The 23,475-nt window shown below is 49.0% G+C and overlaps 1 protein-coding gene across 2 annotated transcripts in view; it reads right to left on the bottom strand.

The window, feature by feature from the left end:
• The window catches only part of LOC142245034 (sodium channel protein type 2 subunit alpha-like), a 249,642-nt gene that overhangs the window by 74,847 nt on the left and 151,320 nt on the right, over positions 1-23,475 (bottom strand). For both annotated transcript variants that reach the window (XM_075317280.1, XM_075317278.1), the window contains exons 10-12: positions 16,771-16,977; positions 10,715-10,849; positions 7,078-7,362 (exon numbers count right to left, since the gene is read on the bottom strand). In XM_075317280.1, coding sequence (XP_075173395.1) covers positions 7,078-7,362; positions 10,715-10,849; positions 16,771-16,977 — 627 coding nt within the window. The remainder of the gene's footprint in view (positions 1-7,077; positions 7,363-10,714; positions 10,850-16,770; positions 16,978-23,475) is intronic.

The raw sequence follows: 23,475 nt of genomic DNA, 5'->3' as shown, positions 1-23,475 counted from the left end.
CGTGGTGCATAACACGTCCGATCTCATACACACTCGCCGGCATTCAGGTCCTGAGCAGGCGCACTTTGACCTACCCTCAGAAGGGCAGATCAAAGTATTGTAGTGCGCATGCGCAGGACCGGCGAGTGTATATGATGTAGACGCATCATGAACCGCAGCTTCACAAGATGGAGGACGAAGACTGCCAAAAGAGGAGGCGCCGACACCGGAGGATGAAGACACCCATTTGAGCCACATCCACCGCAGCGACCATTTAAGTGAGTATTATAAAGTGTTTTTTATGTTCTACACAGTGGTCTGGGCTCTTATATACAGCATGTTAAAATGCTGTATATAAGAGCCCAGTGGTGGTGGCCGCAGCTTATAAAGCAAAAATGTGGTGACAGGTTCCCTTTAACAGAAATAAACACTTGAAACAGATCCCTTTGTGTATAATGACTCTATATAATATTTGTGTTTCCATTTTTGTAGTGAATTACTGAAATAAATTAACTTTTTGATGATATTCTAATTTATTGACAAGTGTATATACAGGGTGGTCCAAAAGTAGGTGGACAGTATGGGTAATAGGGTTATCAAACATGGTGTAAAGTGAAACTGACACAGTTGCCCTTAGCAACCAATCAGATTCCACTTTTCATTCTTCACAGACTCTTTGGAAAATGAAAGGTAGAATCTGATTGGTTGCTAAGGGCAACAGAGTCAGTTTCACTTTACACCATGTTTGATAACCCTATTACACATACTGTCCACCTACTTTTGGACCACCCTGTGTATGTGTTTATATATACACACACACATTTCCAGAAATTGGAAGATTAAGGCAGCTTTGGAATTAAAACTATATCAGTAATTTCTATATAACATTAATAGGAATATATCTGAAGTTCATTTTTTTAAGTAGACAAATCTTTTAAGGTTACTCTAAGGGACACTGTGCTTTAATATGAACCCACAGGCACTACCTTATCACTTTGATGCTTAGTACACACCTGACCTTACTGTATATATATATATATATATATATATATATATATATATATATATATATATACTAGAAGGTGGCCCGATTCTACGCATCGGGTATTCTAGAATTTACGTATTGTGTAGTTCATGTATGATTTTTGTTATATATATATATAGATGTTGTGTGTAGTTACCAAGTGTTTGTGTAGGCGCTGTACATGTTCTGGGTGTTGTCTGGGTGTGGCGGGGGGTGAGAGCGGAGTTGTATGTGTGTTGCGTGTGTTGCGTTGTTTGTGGAGCGCTGTGTGTCTGTAGCGTTGTGTGTGTGTGTGTGTGTTGCGCGGTTTGTGTGGGTGTGGTATGTTTTGGGGGGAGGTATGTTTTGTGCAATGTGTGTGTTGTGCGGTATGAGCGTATATTTATGTATGCCGCTGTGTTTGTGTGTTGTGTGTTGTGTGTGTGCGGCATTGTCTGTGTGTGTGGGTGTCTGTATATGGCGGTGTTTGTGGTTCCCAGTGTGTGTGTGGTGTGTTGTGTGTGTGTGTTGGGGGGAGGTGTGCACCTCCCATCGTGCTCCATCCCCCATGCTGCGCACCCCCCATCGTGCCCCATCCCCCATGCTGCGCACCCCCCATCGTGCTCCATCCCCCATGCTGCCCACCCCCCATCGTGCTCCATCCCCTATGCTGCGCATTCCCCATCGTGCTCCATCCCCGATGCTGCGCACCCCCCATCGTGCTCCATCCCCCATGCTGCGCACTCCCTATCGTGCTCCATCCCCCATGCTGCGCACTCCCCATCGTGCTCCATCCTCCATGCTGCGCACTCCCCATCGTGCTCCATCCCCCATGCTGCGCACTCCCCATCGTGCTACATCCCCCATGCTGCGCACCCCATCGTGCTCCATCCCCCCATGCTATAATAGTTCTCCTATTTTACTCAGAGAGGAGTATAATAGGAGGACTATAATAGGAGGAGTAGTCCTGGGGGGAGAGGAGTGTAATGCCGGCTCCCTGCACATGTGTACCGGGAGCCGGTGAACGCTGGTAACTATGATACACATCGGGTAACTAAGGGACCTTAGTTACCCGATGTGTATAATGGTTACCAGTGTTCACCGGCTCCGTCAAGATCCCAGCATCGCAAGGTTTTGTCTGGCGCTGCTGGGATCGTGACGGAGCCGGTGTACACTGGTAACTATGATACACATCGGGTAACTAAGGGACCTTAGTTACCCGATATGTATAATGGTTACCAGCGTTCACCGGCTCCGTCACGATCAGAGCATCGCAAGGTTATGTCTGGCACTGCTGGGATCGTGACGGAGCCGGTGTATGCTGGTAACTATGATACACATCGGGTAACCAAGGGACCTTAGTTACCCGATGTGTATAATGGTTACCAGCGTTCACCGGCTCCGTCACGATCAGAGCATCGCAAGGTTATGTCTGGCGCTGCTGGGATCGTGACGGAGCCGGTGTATGCTGGTAACTATGATACACATCGGGTAACCAAGGGACCTTAGTTACCCGATGTGTATAATGGTTACCAGCGTACACCGGCTCAGTCACGATCCCAGCAGCGCAAGGTTATGTCTGGCGATGCGTGCGGAGGGCCAGGGCGAGCGGCCAATCCATGCGGAGGGCGGGGCCAGGCCAAGGCGAGCGACCAATCCATGGGGGGCGGAGCCGAGGCGAGCGGCCAATCCGTGCGGGGGGCGGGGCCATGGCGAGCCCAGCGGCCAATCAGCTTTGTGTCACCGTAAGGACACAATTTTGGAGCAAGACAGACAGACAGACAGACAGACAGAATAAGGCAATTACATATATATATATATATATATATATATATATATATATATATATATACAAATTTAAGCCCTGGTTACAATGTGAATAACTCAACCTTATACTTAGCATCTTGCATTCAGAATTCCTCACATAATATTTCTGGTGCTTTAAGAAATCAGGACCTTTTAATACATGCGCTGGCTCACTAATTATAAAAGATCTTGACTATTGTAAATCTGACACATTTATATTGGTACATCGCTCATAATTGCAACAGGATTAACGGGGAGGAAAATGCTACACAGGGGATTGTGTGCACCTTTGAAAGTCATTTCTTTCTTTGAACTGTACATTCCCCAGTGGTTCAGCTCAAATAACAATGCGCCCACACAGTCCTTAAAATAAGACACTTATGGGTAGTTTGACGTCTATTTCACCTTAGAATTCCTGTCTTGAGCTGTATGATTTTCTAAGTAATTGATAAAATGACTTGGAAAATATTTCAATTGATCTATCGAACGTTCTTGTGAAAAGAAACAAAGAAACGTTGAAAACGGCATTCTAAAAATTTGTGACTAAGGATTTTTTTATTTTTGTATATTTTTTTTTTTTTAAGATTCTCAAAATAATTTAACATGACAAAAAAGAGTAAAGACTTACAGGCCTGACACTGCCCCCTATAAATCCTGCTAGGCTCAGATGGACATGTGAACACTGCAGCCAATCGTTAACCTCAATGGTGACCCAAGCATCAATACAAAAGTGGTGGAGGATTGGTAAAGAATTAGGCTTTGTGCCCATGTGACAGTTTTTTTTATGCATTTTTCCTTGCATATTTTAATTAATAAAGTAAGGAAAAAGCATCCCAGCAAAGTCTATGAGAATCCTGACTTGCTGTGCACACGTTGCTTCTTTTTTCCTGCAGATTTTGTTGCTGAAAAAAGAAGCAGCATGTCAATTATTTCTGCGTGTATTTCCTGCATGGTGTGTGAGGCTTTCCGTAGCTCAGTAACCCGGGGTCATTATGGTGACTACCCAGGGTTACTATGGCAGCGATCGGGTCCCTGTGATCACATTGCAGGGACCCGATCACCATAGAGGGACTGCTCCGGACAGCGAGAGCTGGGTCACGGCTGTAACCTCAGACCTGGCAGCGATCGTGGGGGTACAACGTCTGAACCCCAGCAATCACCATGATTAAAAAAAGTACAAAAAGAAGCAGGAATAAACACGTATGGAAAAACGCGCAAAAGCAATAAAAAATGCACATTTTTTTCAGCGGCTTTTTTCCTGCTAAGACTATGTGCGCACGCTGCGGATTTACCGCGGATTTTACCACGGATTTGTCGCGGATTTGCTGCAGAAAATGTTTGTAACATTTGTGCAGTCATTCCCCAGCAAAACCTATGAATATAAAAAAATGCTGTGCGCACACTGCGTTTTTTTTATACTGCGGATTTACCCGCGGAATTTCCGCTGTGGAATTAATGTGCATGTCCCTTCTTTTCTGCAGGTACCTGCGTTTTTTGCCATAGATAATGGTAAAAACCCGCTGGGATCAACCTGCAGAAAAACCACGGCAAATCCGCACCAAAACCACGGCAAACCCGCATGCGGATTTGTTTTTCTATCGCAGGTGCGGGATTCTTTCAGAGGGTCCAGTTTTTCCTTAAGAAAAAGTCACTTTCTAGTGTGCACATGGCCTTAACATGCTTTTTTGTCTGCAGAAAAGAAGCACACAAAAAAGCAACATGGGCATGGTGGATCAGTGGTTAGCACTCCAGTCTTGCAGTGCTGGGGTCCTAGGTCCAAATCCCATCAAGGACAACATCTTCAAGCAGTTTGTATGTTCTCCCCTCATTTGTGTGGGGTTCTTCAGTTTCCTCCCACACTCTAAAGACCTACTGATAGGGAATTTAGATTGTGAGCCCCAATGGGGGCAGTAATGATAATAGATGTAAAATGCTGTGATATAAGTGAATAAATATTATTATAGCCTTACTTATTTGATTTTTTTTATAGCATTTTAAGGCGTTTTTTTTAAAAACATTTTAAGTGTTTGGATAAACTATTATTCTGGCCAAGTGCAGCCACCAATAAAGGCGGCTTAAAAATTTAGGGTATGTGCGCATGCTGCAGATTAGGTGCAGAAATGTTCTGCAGCAAAAAATGCACCTTGTGGCAGAAAAATGCACAAAAATGCATGCACTTTTTGGTGCACTTTCGGTGTATTTTTGGTGCGGTTTTTTTTGCCATGCATTTTTGGGTGAAATCAATGCCTGTAAAGGTTAAAAATGTAGGAAAAAAAACCGCACCAACAATTCACATGCAGATTACTTTCTGCACCCAAAACTGCAGGGAAAAAAGAAGCAACGTGTGCACAGCACTTCAGAATTCTCAATGACTTCAACAGGCAGGTTTGGGCAACAAACTGCACCATAAACTTCACCGAATCTGCAACAAAAAACTCAGCCTGAGCACACAGCCTTACTCTAAAGTGAATATATTTGTTTTTCTGACAGGTCTATGATTCACTGGCTCTTATGAGTCATTTGTCAAATTGATTTAAACCAACTGAGGTTAATTTTTTGTGGTGGCGATGGGTTTCTCTCACTGCAATCTATGTGAAGTGAGTCATGATTAGTGATGGGCGGACCTGGACCGTAAAAGTTTAGATCCACGCAGTTTCAAAGATGCCCGGGTGTCGGACCCGGACCAGGGATTCCGGGTGTTTGATCTGGATCCGGAACTCAAGAAATTAAAAAAATAAAGAACAAATAAAAAAAATAAGAATGAAGCAATTGCTTCATACTTACTGAGGCAACGGCACAGCTGTACGCTGCTCCCACGCGGCTGTCACACTGTTCCTGCGGCCTACCTGGGCCGCTCATCATTGCCCATACATATGCGCTGCTTTCCCAGCTCTCCCCGCCCACCGGCCGTCCTGGCGTCTGTGATTGGTTGCAGTCAAACGTGACCCCAATTTGTGTAACAGCGTCTACCTGCATCCAATGACAGGCGCAGTCTGTGGGTCAGAATTATGATTCATGAACCAGGAGACTCAGGATGAGCTGATGAGTACACATTGCGGGCGCAGCTCAGCTGAGCCTCTTGCTGCATGCAGCAGGAGGTTCAGGATGAGCAGAGGAGGACACATCATCGCAGGCACAGAGATCTGCGCATCCCTCTCTCTCCCTCATGTACAGGTCTTACCCCTACACCCCCGCTTCTATTATAAACAATTCCATGCCCACGTGGACTTAAAAAAAGGATGTTTATTCTAAACCGGGCTGCAGTTTGAACACGCGTCTCATCACATGACAAATTTCGTCATACCTGGAAGGAGCCCATACATTCTAGCAGCATCTACCTTTAGGGGAACTTTGCACGTTGCGACATCGCTACTGCGATCTCGTCGGGGTCAAATCGAAAGTGACGCACATCTGGCGCCGGTATTGACGTCGCAACGTGTAAAGCCTAAAAGCACCGATAAACGATCGCAAAAGCGTCGAAAATCAGTGATCTGTGTAGTGTCGGTCATTTCCATAATTTAGCTGCAGCGACAGGTACGATGTTGTTCTTCATTCCTGCGGCAGCACACATCGCTGTGTATGAAGCCGCAGGAGCGAGGAACATCTCCTACCTGCGTCCCGCCTGCAATGAGGAAGGAAGGAGGTGGGCGGGATGTTTACATCCCGCTCATCTCCGCCCCTCCGCTTCTATTGGCCGCCTGCCGTGTGACGTCGCTGTGACCCTTAGGAAGGAGGCGGGTCGCCGGCCAGAGTGACGTCGCAGGGCAGGTAAGTGCGTATGAAGCTGCCGTAGTGATAATGCTCGCTACGGCAGCTATCACAAGATATCGCATCTGTGACAGGGGCGGAGACTCTCGCACTCGGCATCGCTACAATCGGCTAGCGATGTCGCAGCGTGCAAAGTACCCCTTATTTTTAGTACACAATCTAGACGCAAGAAGCCCCAGAAGTGAATGCATGACCTGGAAGCAGCTTGTCATGACACGGAGCTTCGGTAAGTACACTATATGTGCTCCTATGCCCCTATCCCTTCAACCAACATTTTTATTTGCTGGATTCTGGTTCTCATAGACTTATATGGGTACTGGATTCCGAACTGGAACCGGATTTTTTAAAAAAAAAAATACCATGGACCCGCCGGTCCCGGTTTTCTGCGAGTCCACCCAGCTCTAGTCATGATCCATTTTGTAAAGCGAAAAAATGCAAATTGCGAAATGTTAGCCTTAAAATAATCCCCCCCCAGTCTATTTAAGTATTTGTTATCTTAATGTCTCATTCCACAATGTTACCTCTGGAAGAAGTTCAGCTCGTGCATATGAACCACTGACCAACGAAACCACGCCATTACAGTCCACTGTGCTGTGCATTTTACCATTTCTGAGAGAAGGACTGGTCTGGCTAAGATTGCTATTCAGCCGATCTCGTCTTGCAGGCATAGGCAAAGAAAGGTCCCTTCTGCTGTCGTTATCTTCAAACGTGCTATGTTCATCATCAGCAAAATCATTCTCTGATCCGCCATCCTTGACATGATATCTGAAGCTAAAACCACTGCTAATGTGAATACTTGACCGTGTCTGCAAAAAATAACCACAAAGGAATATTAAGGCATAGCTGAGGAATGGCATAACAATTGAATTGTGATGTATTACAGTTTGTTGTCTGCACACATGATGAGACTCTGAACACATGGCTTCTAGGTGCCATTTAGAGGGCAACGAGCTGAGATCGAATGAGTGTGATGGGACGAAACAGAAAACCAAGAAAACACTTTCTCTATGAAATTGAGGGAGTAAAGAGTCCTTAGTACTAGTACTTAAAAATGATTTGGATTGTTGGGGCAGTTATCAAAAGGATACAGTCAAATACTACAGAAGATCACAGCCTGGAGCTCAGACTAACATGGTTTATTGCAACAGAATAAAATATATATTACTACAGAAGAGCAGTTTGTTACTCAGAAAGACACCCCTTAATGCTACAGAAGAACACAGCCTATTACTACAGAGGAGCACAGCCTATTACTACAGAGGAGCACAGCCTATTACTACAGAGGATCACAGCCTATTACTACAGAGGAGCACAGCCTATTACTACAGAGGATCACAGCCTATTACTACAGAGGAGCACAGCCTATTACTACAGAAGAACACAGTCTATTACTACAGAGGAGCACAGCCTATTACTACAGAGGAGCACAGCCTATTACTACAGAGGAGCACAGCCTATTACTACAGAGGATCACAGCCTATTACTACAGAGGAGCACAGCCTATTACTACAGAAGAACACAGCCTATTACTACAGAAGAACACAGCCTATTACTACAGAGGAGCACAGCCTATTACTACAGAGGAGCACAGCCTATTACTACAGAAGAACACAGCCTATTACTACAGAGGAGCACAGGCTATTACTACAGAGGAGCACAGCCTATTACTACAGAGGAGCACAGGCTATTACTACAGAGGAGCACAGCCTATTACTACAGAGGAGCACAGCCTATTACTACAGAGGAGCACAGCCTATTACTACAGAGGAGCACAGCCTATTGCTACAGTGGAGCACAGCCTATTACTACAGAGGAGCACAGCCTATTACTACAGAAGAACACAGCCTAGTACTACAGAGGAGCACAGGCTATTACTACAGAGGAGCACAACCTATTGCTACAGAAGAACACAGCCTATTACTACAGAGGAGCACAGCCTATTGCTACAGAGGAGCACAGTCTATTGCTACAGAAGAACACAGCCTATTACTACAGAAGAACACAGCCTATTACTACAGAGGAGCACAGCCTATTACTACAGAGGAGCACAGCCTATTACTACAGAGGAGCACAGCCTATTACTACAGAGGAGCACAGTCTATTGCTACAGAAGAACACAGCCTATTACTACAGAAGAAAACAGCCTATTACTACAGAGGAGCACAGCCTATTGTTACAGAAGAACACAGCCGAATACTACAGAGCAGCACAGCCTATTACTACAGAGGAGCACAGCCTATTACTTCAGAGGATCACAGCCTATTATTACAGAGGAGCACAGTCTATTACTACAGAGGAGCACAGCCTATTACTACAGAAGAACACAGCCTATTACTACAGAAGAACACAGCCTATTACTACAGAGGAGCACAGCCTATTACTACAGAGGAGCACAGCCTATTACTACAGAAGAACACAGCCTATTACTACAGAGGAGCACAGGCTATTACTACAGAGGAGCACAGCCTATTACTACAGAGGAGCACAGCCTATTACTACAGAGGAGCACAGCCTATTACTACAGAGGAGCACAGCCTATTGCTACAGTGGAGCACAGCCTATTACTACAGAGGAGCACAGCCTATTACTACAGAAGAACACAGCCTATTACTACAGAGGAGCACAGGCTATTACTACAGAGGAGCACAACCTATTGCTACAGAAGAACACAGCCTATTGCTACAGAGGAGCACAGCCTATTGCTACAGAGGAGCACAGTCTATTGCTACAGAAGAACACAGCCTATTACTACAGAAGAACACAGCCTATTACTACAGAGGAGCACAGCCTATTACTACAGAGGAGCACAGCCTATTACTACAGAGGAGCACAGCCTATTACTACACAGGAGCACAGCCTATTACTACAGAGGAGCACAGCCTATTATTACAGAGGAGCACAGTCTATTACTACAGAGGAGCACAGCCTATTACTACAGAGGAGCACAGGCTATTACTACAGAGGAGCACAGCCTATTACTACAGAAGAACACAGCCTATTACTACAGAGGAGCACAGCCTATTACTACAGAAGAACACAGCCTATTACTACAGAGGAGCACAGGCTATTACTACAGAGGAGCACAGGCTATTACTACAGAGGAGCACAGCCTATTACTACAGAGGAGCACAGCCTATTACTACAGAGGAGCACAGCCTATTGCTACAGTGGAGCACAGCCTATTACTACAGAGGAGCACAGCCTATTACTACAGAAGAACACAGCCTATTACTACAGAGGAGCACAGGCTATTACTACAGAGGAGCACAGCCTATTGCTACAGAAGAACACAGCCTATTACTACAGAGGAGCACAGGCTATTACTACAGAGGAACACAGGCTATTACTACAGAGGAGCACAGGCTATTACTACAGAGGAACACAGCCTATTGCTACAGAAGAACACAGCCTATTACTACAGAGGCGCACAGCCTATTACTACAGAGGAGCACAGCCTATTACTACAGAGGAGCACAGGCTATTGCTACAGAAGAACACAGCCTATTACTACAGAGGCGCACAGCCTATTACTACAGAGGAGCACAGCCTATTACTACAGAGGAGCACAGGCTATTACTACAGAGGAGCACAGGCTATTGCTACAGAAGAACACAGCCTATTACTACAGAGGCGCATAGGCCCATATCTAGGGTGGTGAGGGATCCCAGGGACCAATGGTAGGTTTGGTCAGGGATCACCAACGTCGCCTTCTCTAGCCACAGGGTTTCCCTTCCCTTTCGTCGTTCGCTAGGTACTTCCCTGTAACTAGAGTGACAGGTGCCTGCACACAAAATGCAGTGAAGCCTGTTCGTTGTGGTCGTTGTTTCACGGACAAAATATCCAAGCACATGCAATACTCAGCCAAGCTCCACGAGTACCCAAAAACCTCGATGCTGGGTCGAGTACTGAGCAGTGCCGAGCATGCTTACTCATCACTAATAATGATCATATATGTAATGATCCAGGCATCTTTGAAACCACGTGGATTCGGACTTTTACAGTCTGAGTCCGCTCAGCCCTAGTAATGAATTGTAAAGTTCTGGACAACCCCTTTAAGAGCCTAGTTTAAGTATCATTACATTCCACTGGTTGCTTATTGCATGACCCATATAACTTCTGCAGATCCACATGTACAATGTGTCAGATACACCGGTCTACCTGCATTTCTTTGGCCAGACCGGATTTCATCCTCTCTTTGTTATCCTTATGTGATAGCGAAGATGAGCTCGCCGACAGATCGTCCAGTTCACCATCTTCACTTTCTTCGGTGTCTGTCGGTGCTTCTGCTGCGGCCTAAAGTGAGAAAAGGGGATTAAAACGATAAACCTTGGATGATTAAAGGGGATGTTTGCTACAGATCAATCATCTATCATAGAAGGCGCCCTTACGATATCACACTACCTAGGGAAATTTGACAGCAAGTATCCCAAATACCATCTTCCTGCAGCGTCACCGTGGCAGAAATATTGCATTACGTGTTTCCTAATAAAATTAATAGCCTGTCTGTGTAATGCACAGACCTAATAAGTTCCCTAGAGAGAGAATTTATGTATCAGCTCTCTGCTCTACATTCTAATATCAAGACTTGAAGAATACGCAGAGAAGGGAGGCACTAAATATATACGGCTTATTTATATACAACAGTCTGCCACATTTTGCTTACAGCCTGTGGCCTTGTGCTTTTATATAGCCAGAGATCTCCTTGGTTTCTTCAAAGTGGAGAATCCCTCGAAGTTTGCAGTAATTTTATTTAACCCCTTATCGACATGTGACAAACTTGCAGCTGCGCATATTGCTGTGTTGAATCTGTGGGGTGATGATGACCAAAGCTTAGGTAGGCTGTTGAGCACCCGGGTTGCTCTTTCAGAAAACCATGGACCCCATAGGGGGGAGGGGCGACATGACCAGAGGGAAGGGAGGGAGTGAGGGGGTTAATAAAGTAAAAATAAGTTCATTATGGGGCACTATAGGGGATTGGTGGAAAAAGGGTCTCTGTAGGGGAGGGGGTGGGAGTATATAAGCAATTGGGGAGGGGTCTTACCTCCCTTGTGACTCTGGACGGCGACAGATTCCCGCCCACCCTCCCTTGTGTTTTGTGAGTTTGTTTTTCGGCTATGTCGGTTCAAAAAAAAATAAAAATGAAATAATGGACTAAAAAAAAAAAAGTGATGAAGGGGTCTTATGTGTTGTCGCAGCAGCGGGGGTAGGTCCGAGAGGCACTGTCTTGGTATGGTGTCTCCGGGTTCCGGGTCATTGCAGGCACGGGGTTCTGCAAAGTTTGGGGGGTATTAATCCGTGGGGTGAGTAATAATCTCTGGGTCGGAGTGTTGCGGCCAGGAATATTGGTGTAGGAAGTGGTTTCTGGACCGGGCCTACATAGGCTTATATGTACCATTTATTATTTATGTGTTACCTATTATTATTTGTTTGGGGTCGCCCGTTGGACGGCGCCCCCTTGTGTTAGAATGTTAATAATAGGTAATAAAGGCTGCTGTGGCCAATTTGTTTAACCAAGTCGCATGCAGTCAGTGTGTTATTTATTAGGTTTAAGTTTGGGGGGTACAGTAAAACCATCACAACCGGAGAATCCTTCCTCAGTGGTCATGTTGGTGCAGTTTTGCACCAGCCATGGCCACCAGGTAGTGCTACAACTAATAGAGTAAGGATCCACCTAAAAATACGCCGCTGTGATGTGGCAGTGGTCTTGATCAAAATGTTAACTTAGAAACTTATGTTCATTTTTGAAAAATTTTGCTTAGCTAGAGTAGATCTTCTGCAGCCCGATTTACCAAGACTGGTATTGTTCACACTGGTCTTAATCAGGGGACGTACTGGAGTCAGACATGAAGGGGTGCGCTACGTCAGAAATCGCACCACAGCCAGGAACTGGAGGAAGATTTCTGGTGTAGGGAACACAAGAGTTTGTCATGAATTAGATTGTAAAAATTCTGAATTGCACCAAAATTTTGTGACTTTTCTAAGCTTTTACATCAGAAAGCTTGGATGACTTGGGCCCTATAACTTGTTACTCAAAAAATAAACCCTCATATGGCTATCTTGAGGGAAAGTAATTACATAAATCTTATGTCTTGCAGGAATAAAACAAAAGGAAAAAAAAATAATAGCTGTGATGCAAATGGATTAAAGTGGTACAAAGTAGAGTTTCCGTATAAAAGTCTAAGTACTGTATAAGGCCCCCTTCACACGTCCGTGAAAAACACGCACGTGTGTTACGGGCCGTTTTTCGGGTCCGTATCCCGTTTTTGTGTCCGTTTTTATGGTCCGTGTGGCATCTGTGTGAATTGCGTATGCTAGCCGTGTTTGTGTGTAGAACGTCCGTGTGTGCGTGTGGAATTAACGTGTATGTGTACGTGTAATGTCCGTGTGTAATGTCCGTGTGTGTGATGCACAATGTCGTTTATAAATGTCGGCTGACAGCAGACAGAGTTGCGCGATGAGAATGAACTCGGGTGAACTTCACCCGACTTCATCCTCATACCGCGGCTCTGTCTGTGTCGAGTACTGATTAGCGGTCACCTGTGAAGGATTTGTGGCGCCCCTGACTTGGTCAGGCACCACTGAGTACTGCACCCATGCTGGGGACAGTACAATACAGGTAATCCAGAAGGCTGACCGAGGTGTGACTACACAGGCGCATAGTGATCAGGTCTCACACATGTACCTATGAGAGGACCCCTGGGGATCCCAGGAGGGGGAAAAGCCTTCACCTCCACTGGAATAGTGGAGGGGGCCAAAAGCCTCCATCTCCTCTCAAGGGGTGTGGTAAGAGAGCCTGGTTGCTAGGTGGCGTAGGCAGGCACAAGAGGGAAGAGAAGGAGGAGTAAACAGTCTGCAGCAGAGTGTGGAGGAGTGAGGAGCATGAAGTGGAGCTCAGACAGGAGGAGAAGTGCAGGTCCCTCAAGTGAGCCGGTTCAGTGCAGAGTCCAGGGAGCTCCGAGAGGGAGCTGACCCCTTCCCCTGGGGCTGTTGCAGTCTGACAGCGCCCGCGCAGTGGCTACCGACGGGGGAGAACGGTCACCTAGGAGTGCTACCCGAAACCCATCTCCAGCTAGAGAGAGAGCACAGAGTGGGAAGTAAGGAGACTGCTAGGGAGTACCAGGCCCAAACGGGCGGCAGATCCCGGAGCGGGGATAGATCCACCTTTCCCTGCTAAACCTGCCGGTGTGGGGCCCTCAAAGCCCACACCACAACACCTAAAAGCCGCAGCCACGTAGCCACAGTTAGGGCCCACAGTTCACAGGAGGCAAGCAGCTGGAGTGATCTGGCCCAGGCAACAAGCAAACGGCAAACGAAGGGGAGAGAGGCTTCAGCAACTTCCCTGGGTGACCCCCATAGGGACTAAAAGTCGGGGTTACCCCAAACCACCAAGGGCTAAGGAAGGCGAGTTGGTAGTCACCATCAGAAGTCAGCCTGAAGGATACCTGGTTCCTGCCTGGTTCATCCCAGCTACGCCCGGGTTACTCACCCTGCCACCTGAAGTGAGTAAAACCCCTGAAAGACATCCTGTGTGTGTGGAGTTATTCTGCGCCTTATGGTACTACGCACCTACACAGGGCCCTGGGGCTTGCCTCACTCTCAGGAGGCTATTCCAACTAACTGCACTCACCATCAGCCCCAGGCGTCCCTCAACCTGCAGTGGCGGTCCCCACTGACCGCAATACTGAGAGTGGCGTCACGACAAATAGAAGATCTCCTACCTGTGACAAGATCCAGCCGAGTGGAGTCCCTGAAGGTAATGCACCGACACTGCACCTGTGGGGCTTCACAGATTCACCGGTGACCGCTAATCCCCCGAGTGACTGAAGTTTCCCCCCCTCTCTCATACTCACCGTTCCTCGATCCCCGGCGCGGCGCTGCACGGCGTTCACACTGCTGCGGCGGCTTTTACTATTTTGAAAAAGCCGGCCGCTCATTAAACAATCTCCTATTCCCTGCTTTCCCCGCCCACCGGCGCCTATGATTGGTTGCAGTGAGACACGCCCCCACGCTGAGTGACAGGTTTCACACTGCACCCAATCACAGCAGCCGGTGGGCGTGTCTATACTGTGCAGTAAAATAAATAAATAAATAATTAAAAAAAAACGGCGTGCGGTCCCCCCCAATTTTAATCCCAGCCAGATAAAGCCATACGGCTGAAGGCTGGTATTCTCAGGATGGGGAGCTCCACGTTATGGGGAGCCCCCCACCCTAACAATATCAGTCAGCAGCCGCCCAGAATTGCCGCATACATTATATGCGACAGTTCTGGGGCTGTACCCGGCTCTTCCCGATTTGCCCTGGTGCTTTGGCAAATCGGGGTAATAAGGAGTTAATGGCAGCCCATACCTGCCACTAAATCCTAGATTAATCATGTCAGGCGTCTATGAGATTCCTTTCATGATTAATCTGTAAATTACAGTAAATAAACACACACACCAGAAAAAATCCTTTATTAGAAATAAAAAACACACACATATACCCTGGTTCAACAATTTAATCAGCCCGAAAAAGCCCTCCATGTCCGGCGTCATCCAGGATGGTCCAGCGTCGCATCCAGCTCTGCTGCATGGAGGTGACAGGAGCTGCAGAAGACACCACCGCTCCGGTCACCTCCACGCGGCAAATGAAGACAGCCGCGCGATCAGCTGAGCTGTCACTGAGGTTACCCGCTGTCACTGGATCCAGTGACAGCGGGTAACCTCAGTGACAGCTCAGCTGATCGCGCTTCTCACCTCAGTTGCTGCGTGGAGGTGACCGGAGCGGCGGTGTCTTCTGCAGCTCCGGTCACCTCCATGCAGCAGAGCTGGATGCGACGCTGGACCATCCTGGATTACGCCGGACATGGAGGGCTTTTTCGGGCTGATTAAATTGTTGAACCAGGGTATATGTGTGTGTTTTTTATTTCTAATTATAATGAAATAACGCACGTGTGACCACAATCATAGATTAACTTTGGTGCACGTTTGGCCGTGTCTCCGGCATATACGGAAACGGACCAAACACGCACGTGTATCACGGACGTGTGAAGGGGGCCTAAAACAGACAAGGTGTTACATGCCTGTCCCAGAGTTGAGCTTTGCACCCCTCACTGGACTTTGTAGTGCTCCATGGCATAGTGCTTCCATGTGATTGTCTGTCTTAGCCTATCTAATGCTCACCAAGGCCCACACCTGTGTCTTGGTATTTAGACTTTAGTGTTCCTGTGTCTTGTCTGCCTTCAGGCTCCAGTGCTTTTGTTACCTGCTTCCTGGTTTTCTGTCTACCTGCTTCCGCCAGTGCTTCTAGTCTTGCTGCATGGTCTCCTGCCTGTGGCCTCCAGTTCTTGCACTACCTGCTTTACGGTCTCTTGCCTATGGCCTTCAGTGCTTCTTAAACCTGCTTCCTATTCCTTTGGCTGCCTGTAGTCTCCACTGCTCCTACTACCTGGTTCTCGGTCTTCTGCTTGCCTGCTGTCTTAAGTGTTTTACTGCCTGCTTCTCAGCCTTCTGTCTACCTGCTGTCTCCAGTGTTTCTGCTACATGTTTCCTGGTCTTCTGGCTGCCTGCGGTCTTCATTGTTTCTACTACCTGCTTCCCAGATTTCTGGCTGCCTGTGGTCTCCAGTGCTTCTACTACCTGCTTAATAGTCTTCTGGCTGCCTGTGGTCTCCACTGCTTCTACTACCTGCTTAATAGTCTTCTGGCTGCCTGTGGTCTCCACTGCTTCTACTACCTGCTTCTTAGCTTTCTGGCTGCCTGCTGTCTTCATTGCTTCTAGTGCCTGCTACCTGTTCTTGTGGCTGCCTGCGGTCTCCATTCTTTCTACTACCTGTTTCCTGGTCTTCTGTCTATCTGCGGTCTTCAGGGCTTCTGTTACCTGTTTACCAGTCTCCTGTATGCCTGCCGCCTCCAGTGCTTCTACTACCTGCTTACTGGTCTTCTGTCCGCCTACAGTCTCCAGTTTTTCTACTAACTGCTTCCTGGTCTTCTGTCTGCCTGTGGCCTACAGTGCTTGTACTACCTGCTTACCAGTCTTCTGGCTCCCAGCGGTCCCCAGTGCTTCTACTATCCGTTTCCCGCAAGCCTCACTTGCCTGCTCCACCGATGCCCATCCGGACCTTGGTCTTGAAGGATCCACCTCACCAGAAACACAAGGTGCCATGTCCCTTTGATCTATAAAGTCTGTTCTGATCTAATTTTTATGAATAGGTTTGGCATCTGGTGCTGTACAAATTACCTGAGCGTCCTCTTGTTGTTTTTTCAGAGTTTCCATCATTTTCTTGAATTCCTCCGATTTTTGCTGAGCTTCTTGTAAAGTTGCCTGATTTTGTTCTTCATAAGCCATCGCAACCACGGCCAGAATCAAATTTACCAAATAGAAAGAACCCAAGAATATCACCAGCACAAAAAAGATCATGTAGGTTTTTCCAGAAGCACGAAGGGTCTGTAGGAAAAATAGAATGACAATTCTGTGAATGCACTGTACTAATTTCTGGTTGCTCTCGTGTCAAAGTTTTGCAAACGGTCTTTACTGAAGAAGTGGCTCATCAACATGTAAATGGTGGTTGTAAAAGTGACTTCTCGACATTACTGCAGTCAAGGCTACATCAAATGAATGGCTGCAGTGGTCAACTCTTGTGTCAACTTAACAGTGATGGAGTCAAAAGAAAAGAGACTGTCAGGGAACCAAATAAGCACCACCTAGTGAGCGGCAAAAGACTGGTGATGTAAGCATCTTAGACCTGCCATACCTATGTTCTTGTGGGCACATTTCTGCTGAAATGACCCATAGAAATCATCAGTGCTAAATAGCTCCATCACTATTATTGCAAAAATGGTGCAGCCATGGATTTGTTCATATGGTGTTTTGGCCATGCATTCTTAACTCCATAGGGGCCGGGGTACCAACGAAACCCCGAAGAGCTCAGGCTCCAACTTGCCTCTGACGATGCCATAGTTCTCATTCATGAAACAGAGATTTTGGACTCCGTTTGAGGGTTTTGTTTTTTTGGCTCGGCTGCACCTGTCATATTGGAAAAATAGTGTCCCAAGCTGTGCTATATTGCAAAGGTGAAATACAGAGCACACTGACATCCACAGCTTGAACTGACATGTAGATTTTAGATCCACGCGACCTCGCAATTTAGGCTGAGTTCACATGTCTAGTAAATAATCGTCCGTTAGAATGAATCCAGAAGCAATCCATTGTCAGAAAATTGTGCAAACAAAATATTTATGTCCATTTTTAAATAACTGATTTCAGCTAAATCCTTTTTTGTAACATTGGAATCTATAGAAAACAGATCAGTTAAAGAGAATCTGTCAGGTGATTTTTTAGTGCAATACTAATGTTATCATTAAATAGGACTTAAGGGTACTTTACACGCTGCGACATCGCTAATGATTTCATTAGCGATGTGAAGTTCTAGATCACAGGTGCGATCTTTCGAGATCGCACATGCGTAAAATGCCCTATGTGCGATCTCAAAAGATCGCACTTGCTATCTAGAATTTCACATCGCTAATGAGATCGCTAGCGATGTTGCAGCATGTAAAGTACCCTTTAAAGAGACCTTTCAGGATCAGTAAATTTTATTGCTCTACCTTATCCTGTTATCTTGCTGTAAGATCCTTAAGGTCCAGTCACACTAAGCAACTTACCAGCGATCCCAACAACGATAGGGATCGCTGGTAAGTTGCTAGGAGGTTGCTGGTGAGATGTCACACTGCGACGCTCCAGCGATTCCACCAGCAACCTGACCTGGCAGGGATCGCTGGAGCGTCGCTACACGAGTTGCTGGTGAGCTCACCAGCAACCAGTGACAAGCCCCCAGCGCCGCGTGGAAGATGCTGCGCTTGGTAACTAAGGTAAATATCGGGTAACCAACCCGATATTTACCTTGGTTACCAGCGCACAGAGCTACACGTGCAGAGAGCAGGGAGCAGCGCACACTGAGCGCTGGCTCCCTGCTCTCCTAGCTACAGCACACATCGGGTTAATTACCCGATGTGTGCTGCAGCTAAATGTGCACAGAGCAGGGAGCAGCGCACAATGCTTAGCGCTGGCTCCCTGCTATCTTAGCTACAGCACACATCGGGTTAATTAACCCGATGAGTCCTGCAGCTACATGTGCACAGAGCAGGAGCCGGCACTGACAGTGAGAGCGGCGGAGGCTGGTAACAAAGGTAAATATCGGGTAACCAAGGACAGGGCTTCTTGGTTACCCGATGTTTATGTGGCGCCCCTGACCTGGTCAGGCACCACTGAGTACTGCACCCATGCTGGGGACAGTACAATACAGGTAATCCAGAAGGCTGACTGGGGTGTGGAACACAGGCGCATAGTGATCAGGTCTCACACATGTACCCATGAGAGGACCCCTGGGGATCCCAGGAGGGGGCAAGCCTTCACCTTCACTGGAATAGTGGAGGGGGTAGAGCCTCCATCTCCTCTCAGGGGGTGTGGTGGAGAGTCTGGTTGCTAGGTGGCGTAGGCAAGAACAGGAGAGGAGGAGCAGTGAGTCAGTTAGAGCAGAACTCCATAGGGCTCAGTGAGGAGCAGACCTGTGGGGCTGATGCTGTCTAACAGCGCCCGCGCAGTGACTACAGACGGGGGAGAACGGTCAACTAGGAGTGCTGCCTGAAAGCCAGCTTCAGCTAGAGAGTGCACGGAGTGGGAAGTAAGGAGACTTCTAGAGAGCACCAGGCCCAACCGGGCGGCAGATCCCGAAGCGAGGATAGATTCACCTTTCCCTGCTAAACCTGCCGGTGTGGGGCTCTTAAAGCCCACACCACAACACTACAAAAGCCGCAGCCACGTAACCGCAAGATTGGGCCCATAGGTCACAGGAGGCAAGAGGCTGGAGTGGCCTGGTCCGGGGAACAAGCACACGGCAAAACAACAAGGGGAGAGAGGCTTGGAGCATCTTCCCTGGGTGACCCCCATAGGGACTAAAAGTCGGGGTCACCCCAAACCACCAAGGGCTAAGGAAGGCGAGTCAGTAGTCACCCTCGTAAAGTCAGCCTGAAGGATACCTGGTTCCCACCTGGTTCATCTCAGCTACGCCCGGGTTACTCACCCTGCCACCTGAAGTGAGTAAAAACCCTGAAAGACATCCTGCCTGTGTGGTCATTCTGCGACTTGTGGTACTACAAACCTACACAGGGCCCTGGGGCTTGCCTCACTCTCAGGAGGCTACTACATCTAACTGCACACACCATCAACCCCAGGCGACCCTCAACCTGCAGTGGCGGTCCCTACTGGCCGCAATACTGAGAGTGGCGTCACGATCAAACAAGAAGATTTCCTACCAGTGACGGAGATCCAGCAACGTGGAGTCCCTGAAGGTAATGCACCGACACCGACACTACACCTGTGGGGCTTCACATCTGGCGTCACGAACAGGATAAGGACTAGACCTGTCCAGACAGGTGACCATGTGCCTAGGCGGTCCGCTTGAAAAATTGGAAGCGCCGCCATATTGCCACCACGAAAAGCGCGCTGAAAAACAACAGCAGCCCGCGCTGGAAGAAGTTACCGCCCACGAAGAGGCGTGGCTACCCAGAGATCCCCTGCAGAGTTCTGACCTTGCCAGCTATGAGAGTGGAAGCGTCGAGAAACGGCGGAACAGAAAGGGAGCCACAAGCCTGCTGCTGGGAGAGGAGCTGCTGAAAGAGGCAGAGCAGAAACTGGACAGCTTGTTACAGGAGGCAGCGAAGAGTCCACTGCTGGGAGATCGTGCAGAAGACGGCGCAGAAGAAATGGCGTCTGACCGCAGGAACCCAGAACCAGGCTCCGCTGCCTGGTGGTATCGGGAGCTGGCCCAGTTCTGTGACCGACTGGAGACCCGGGTCATGGAGCAGATCAGGGAAGAACGCACGGAGCTCCTGGAGATGGCTGCGGCGGTACGGACCTACGAGGGGGGAGCCGCGCGACGCCTGCCAGACCGAGCGGCGACGACGCAGACCCCGATGCTGCTACCGGTGGGTGAGTCCAGAGATGCCCCGGCCAGCGCAAGTGCCCCGACCCCTGCTGCCACGCCCGCGGTCCCAGAAGAGGCGCCCAGCGCGGCGACGCTGGACCAGGCCGCAGCCACGCTAGAAGCGGCCCGCCAAATCCAGGCTGCTGCAGCCATGCCCCGCCTGTCCCGCAGGGCTCCGACCACCACAGCAGTGCTCATCCGTGCTGCAGGTGTGACGCTGACCCAGGCTGCCACCCTGCTGAACCCGGTCCGCCAAGACCCCAACGCAGCAGCGACGCCCGGCTCAGCCTGCACGGACCCCATCGAGGCTGCGACGCTAAGTGAGACCGCGGCTGCAATGTCCAGTCCGGCCCGCCAGGAACCGGCCGCGACAGAAACGCCAATCCAGGCCGCCGCCATGCCGGGCGCGGCCCGCCAAGACCAGGCCGCCGCCATGCCAGGCGCGGCCCGCCAAGACCAGGCCGCCGCCATGCCAGGCGCGGCCCGCCAAGACCAGGCCGCCGCCATGCCGGGCGCGGCCCGCCAAGACCAGGCCGCCGCCATGCCAGGCGCGGCCCGCCAAGACCAGGCCGCCGCCATACAGGGCGCGGCCCGCCAAGAAGAGAACACTACCTTATCATTTTCCCCGGCCTGCAAGGCCAGAGCAGACACCGCTCCCCGGTCCACAGAGGTCCCTGATAGGCAGCCCACGGTGGGTGAAGACCCTGCATATTGGCAGATGAAGGCTGACCTGGAGGCCAAATTTCCACAATGGTTGGTGAGCCAATACATACCCCCTCCGCATACCCCAAAGAGTCTCCTGCTAACTCCTGCAGCAGCTACACCAAGGAGTCCCTCACCTGGGCCGGCTGAAGAGCATCCATCCCCGGCACTGCCACAGCTGGAGTGCCAGGAAGAACTAAGGGGGAGAGGAGGCCAGGGAGCAGAAGGGTTGACTCCGACTCCAGTGCCACCCGCGGAAGATGTGTATTCAGAGCCAGAAATGCTGCCATACTCCCGCTGGGATGAGGAAGACCCGACACCGTCTGTTGACGAAGATCAGCCCCAAGACCTCACCTGGGAGTTTGTGAGCTGCCCTCTACAGAACCCAGCCCGCAAGACACGGCGCCACAGAACACAGTATGCTCCAGCCCCACAGTCTCCAGAGCAGAAGGAAGTCACCGCCAGAGACCTACAGGAGAAACGGTCCCTGAGAAGGGCCAAAAGCCAGGCTAGAGGACCCCTGTGTTATGGCGTAGTGGAAGACTTTAATCTGAGAAGCGGCTATGGATTTATTGTAGCACCTGGCATCAAAAAGGGAATATTTGTTAACAGGAGAGATGTCAGCGCACACCTGCCTAGAGGACACCCTGGCAGAAATCTGAAAATGGGAGATTCGGTACAGTATACCATGCACCAAGGTGAAAGGGGATTGTATGCCCTGGACGTAGCGTTATGTCCCAGCAAACCCTACAGCCATCCCATGCCACAAGAAAGACAAGAAAGACAAGAAAGACAAGAAAGACAAGAAAGACAAGAAAGACAAGAAAGACAAGACAGAGATAAAGAAACAGATACAGAAAAGGAATCAGATGCAGACCAAGAAAGGAAAGACACAGAACCTACAGATGAGGCAACCACAGATGAAGAAAGAGACAAAGAGCAAGAAAGTCACAGGTGCCAGTGCCCAACGTGCCCTCGCCCTAGTGAAAAAGAGGAGTAAAGCAAAGTAAAGTAAGAAGTTACTGTGTTGACCAGTTTTGAAAAGTTTTGTTTGCAACGTTAAAGAAATGCGCCCACAAAAACTATTGTGAGAAATAAACTTTAAGGCTATGAACTTGCTATAGCCACAAACTCTCGCAGTGTAAATAGTTACACCAGTGGCACCACCACCAGGGCCAGCCTGTTTAGAGGCTTGGCTCGTCTGCAACCAGGGGGGGCCCGTCCGTAGAAAAGGGCCTTGGCTCACCTGCGACCAGAGAGCACGCCTGTTTATGGGGCCTTGGCTCACCACCACAAAGAGGGTACCTGGTCAGCACCAACTGTGGAGGCCGCCTCTGAATCCTGCCAGAAGAGGCTGACGGCGCGGATCCACCAGGCCAGGTATACCCTGAAACCACCAGCCCATGAAAGCCGCCTCTACATCCTGCCAGAAGTGGCTGAAGTCGCGGCCAACGGGAGAGGAAGATTGGAGGAAAGGTCTGGGGAAGTAGATGGCCCAGATCTGGTTACCAAAAGGACCGGTGACCTGCCTCCTGAGAGGGTTTTGGGTGGGTTAACGGACTTGTGGGTGGAGGGTGGTGATGTCTGATACCTGGTGGTTTTAAAAATGTTTTACATGTTTTAATGTTTTATGCATTTTAAAATGTTGTCTTGCAGCCCGAGGACGTGCTGGTGATAACTAAGGGGGAATGTGGCGCCCCTGACCTGGTCAGGCACCACTGAGTACTGCACCCATGCTGGGGACAGTACAATACAGGTAATCCAGAAGGCTGACTGGGGTGTGGAACACAGGCGCATAGTGATCAGGTCTCACACATGTACCCATGAGAGGACCCCTGGGGATCCCAGGAGGGGGCAAGCCTTCACCTTCACTGGAATAGTGGAGGGGGTAGAGCCTCCATCTCCTCTCAGGGGGTGTGGTGGAGAGTCTGGTTGCTAGGTGGCGTAGGCAAGAACAGGAGAGGAGGAGCAGTGAGTCAGTTAGAGCAGAACTCCATAGGGCTCAGTGAGGAGCAGACCTGTGGGGCTGATGCTGTCTAACAGCGCCCGCGCAGTGACTACAGACGGGGGAGAACGGTCAACTAGGAGTGCTGCCTGAAAGCCAGCTTCAGCTAGAGAGTGCACGGAGTGGGAAGTAAGGAGACTTCTAGAGAGCACCAGGCCCAACCGGGCGGCAGATCCCGAAGCGAGGATAGATTCACCTTTCCCTGCTAAACCTGCCGGTGTGGGGCTCTTAAAGCCCACACCACAACACTACA

Source organism: Anomaloglossus baeobatrachus, chromosome 7, assembly GCF_048569485.1.
Source record: "Anomaloglossus baeobatrachus isolate aAnoBae1 chromosome 7, aAnoBae1.hap1, whole genome shotgun sequence".
NCBI lineage: Eukaryota > Metazoa > Chordata > Amphibia > Anura > Aromobatidae > Anomaloglossus > Anomaloglossus baeobatrachus.
This window is presented reverse-complemented; position numbering and strand designations above follow the sequence as displayed.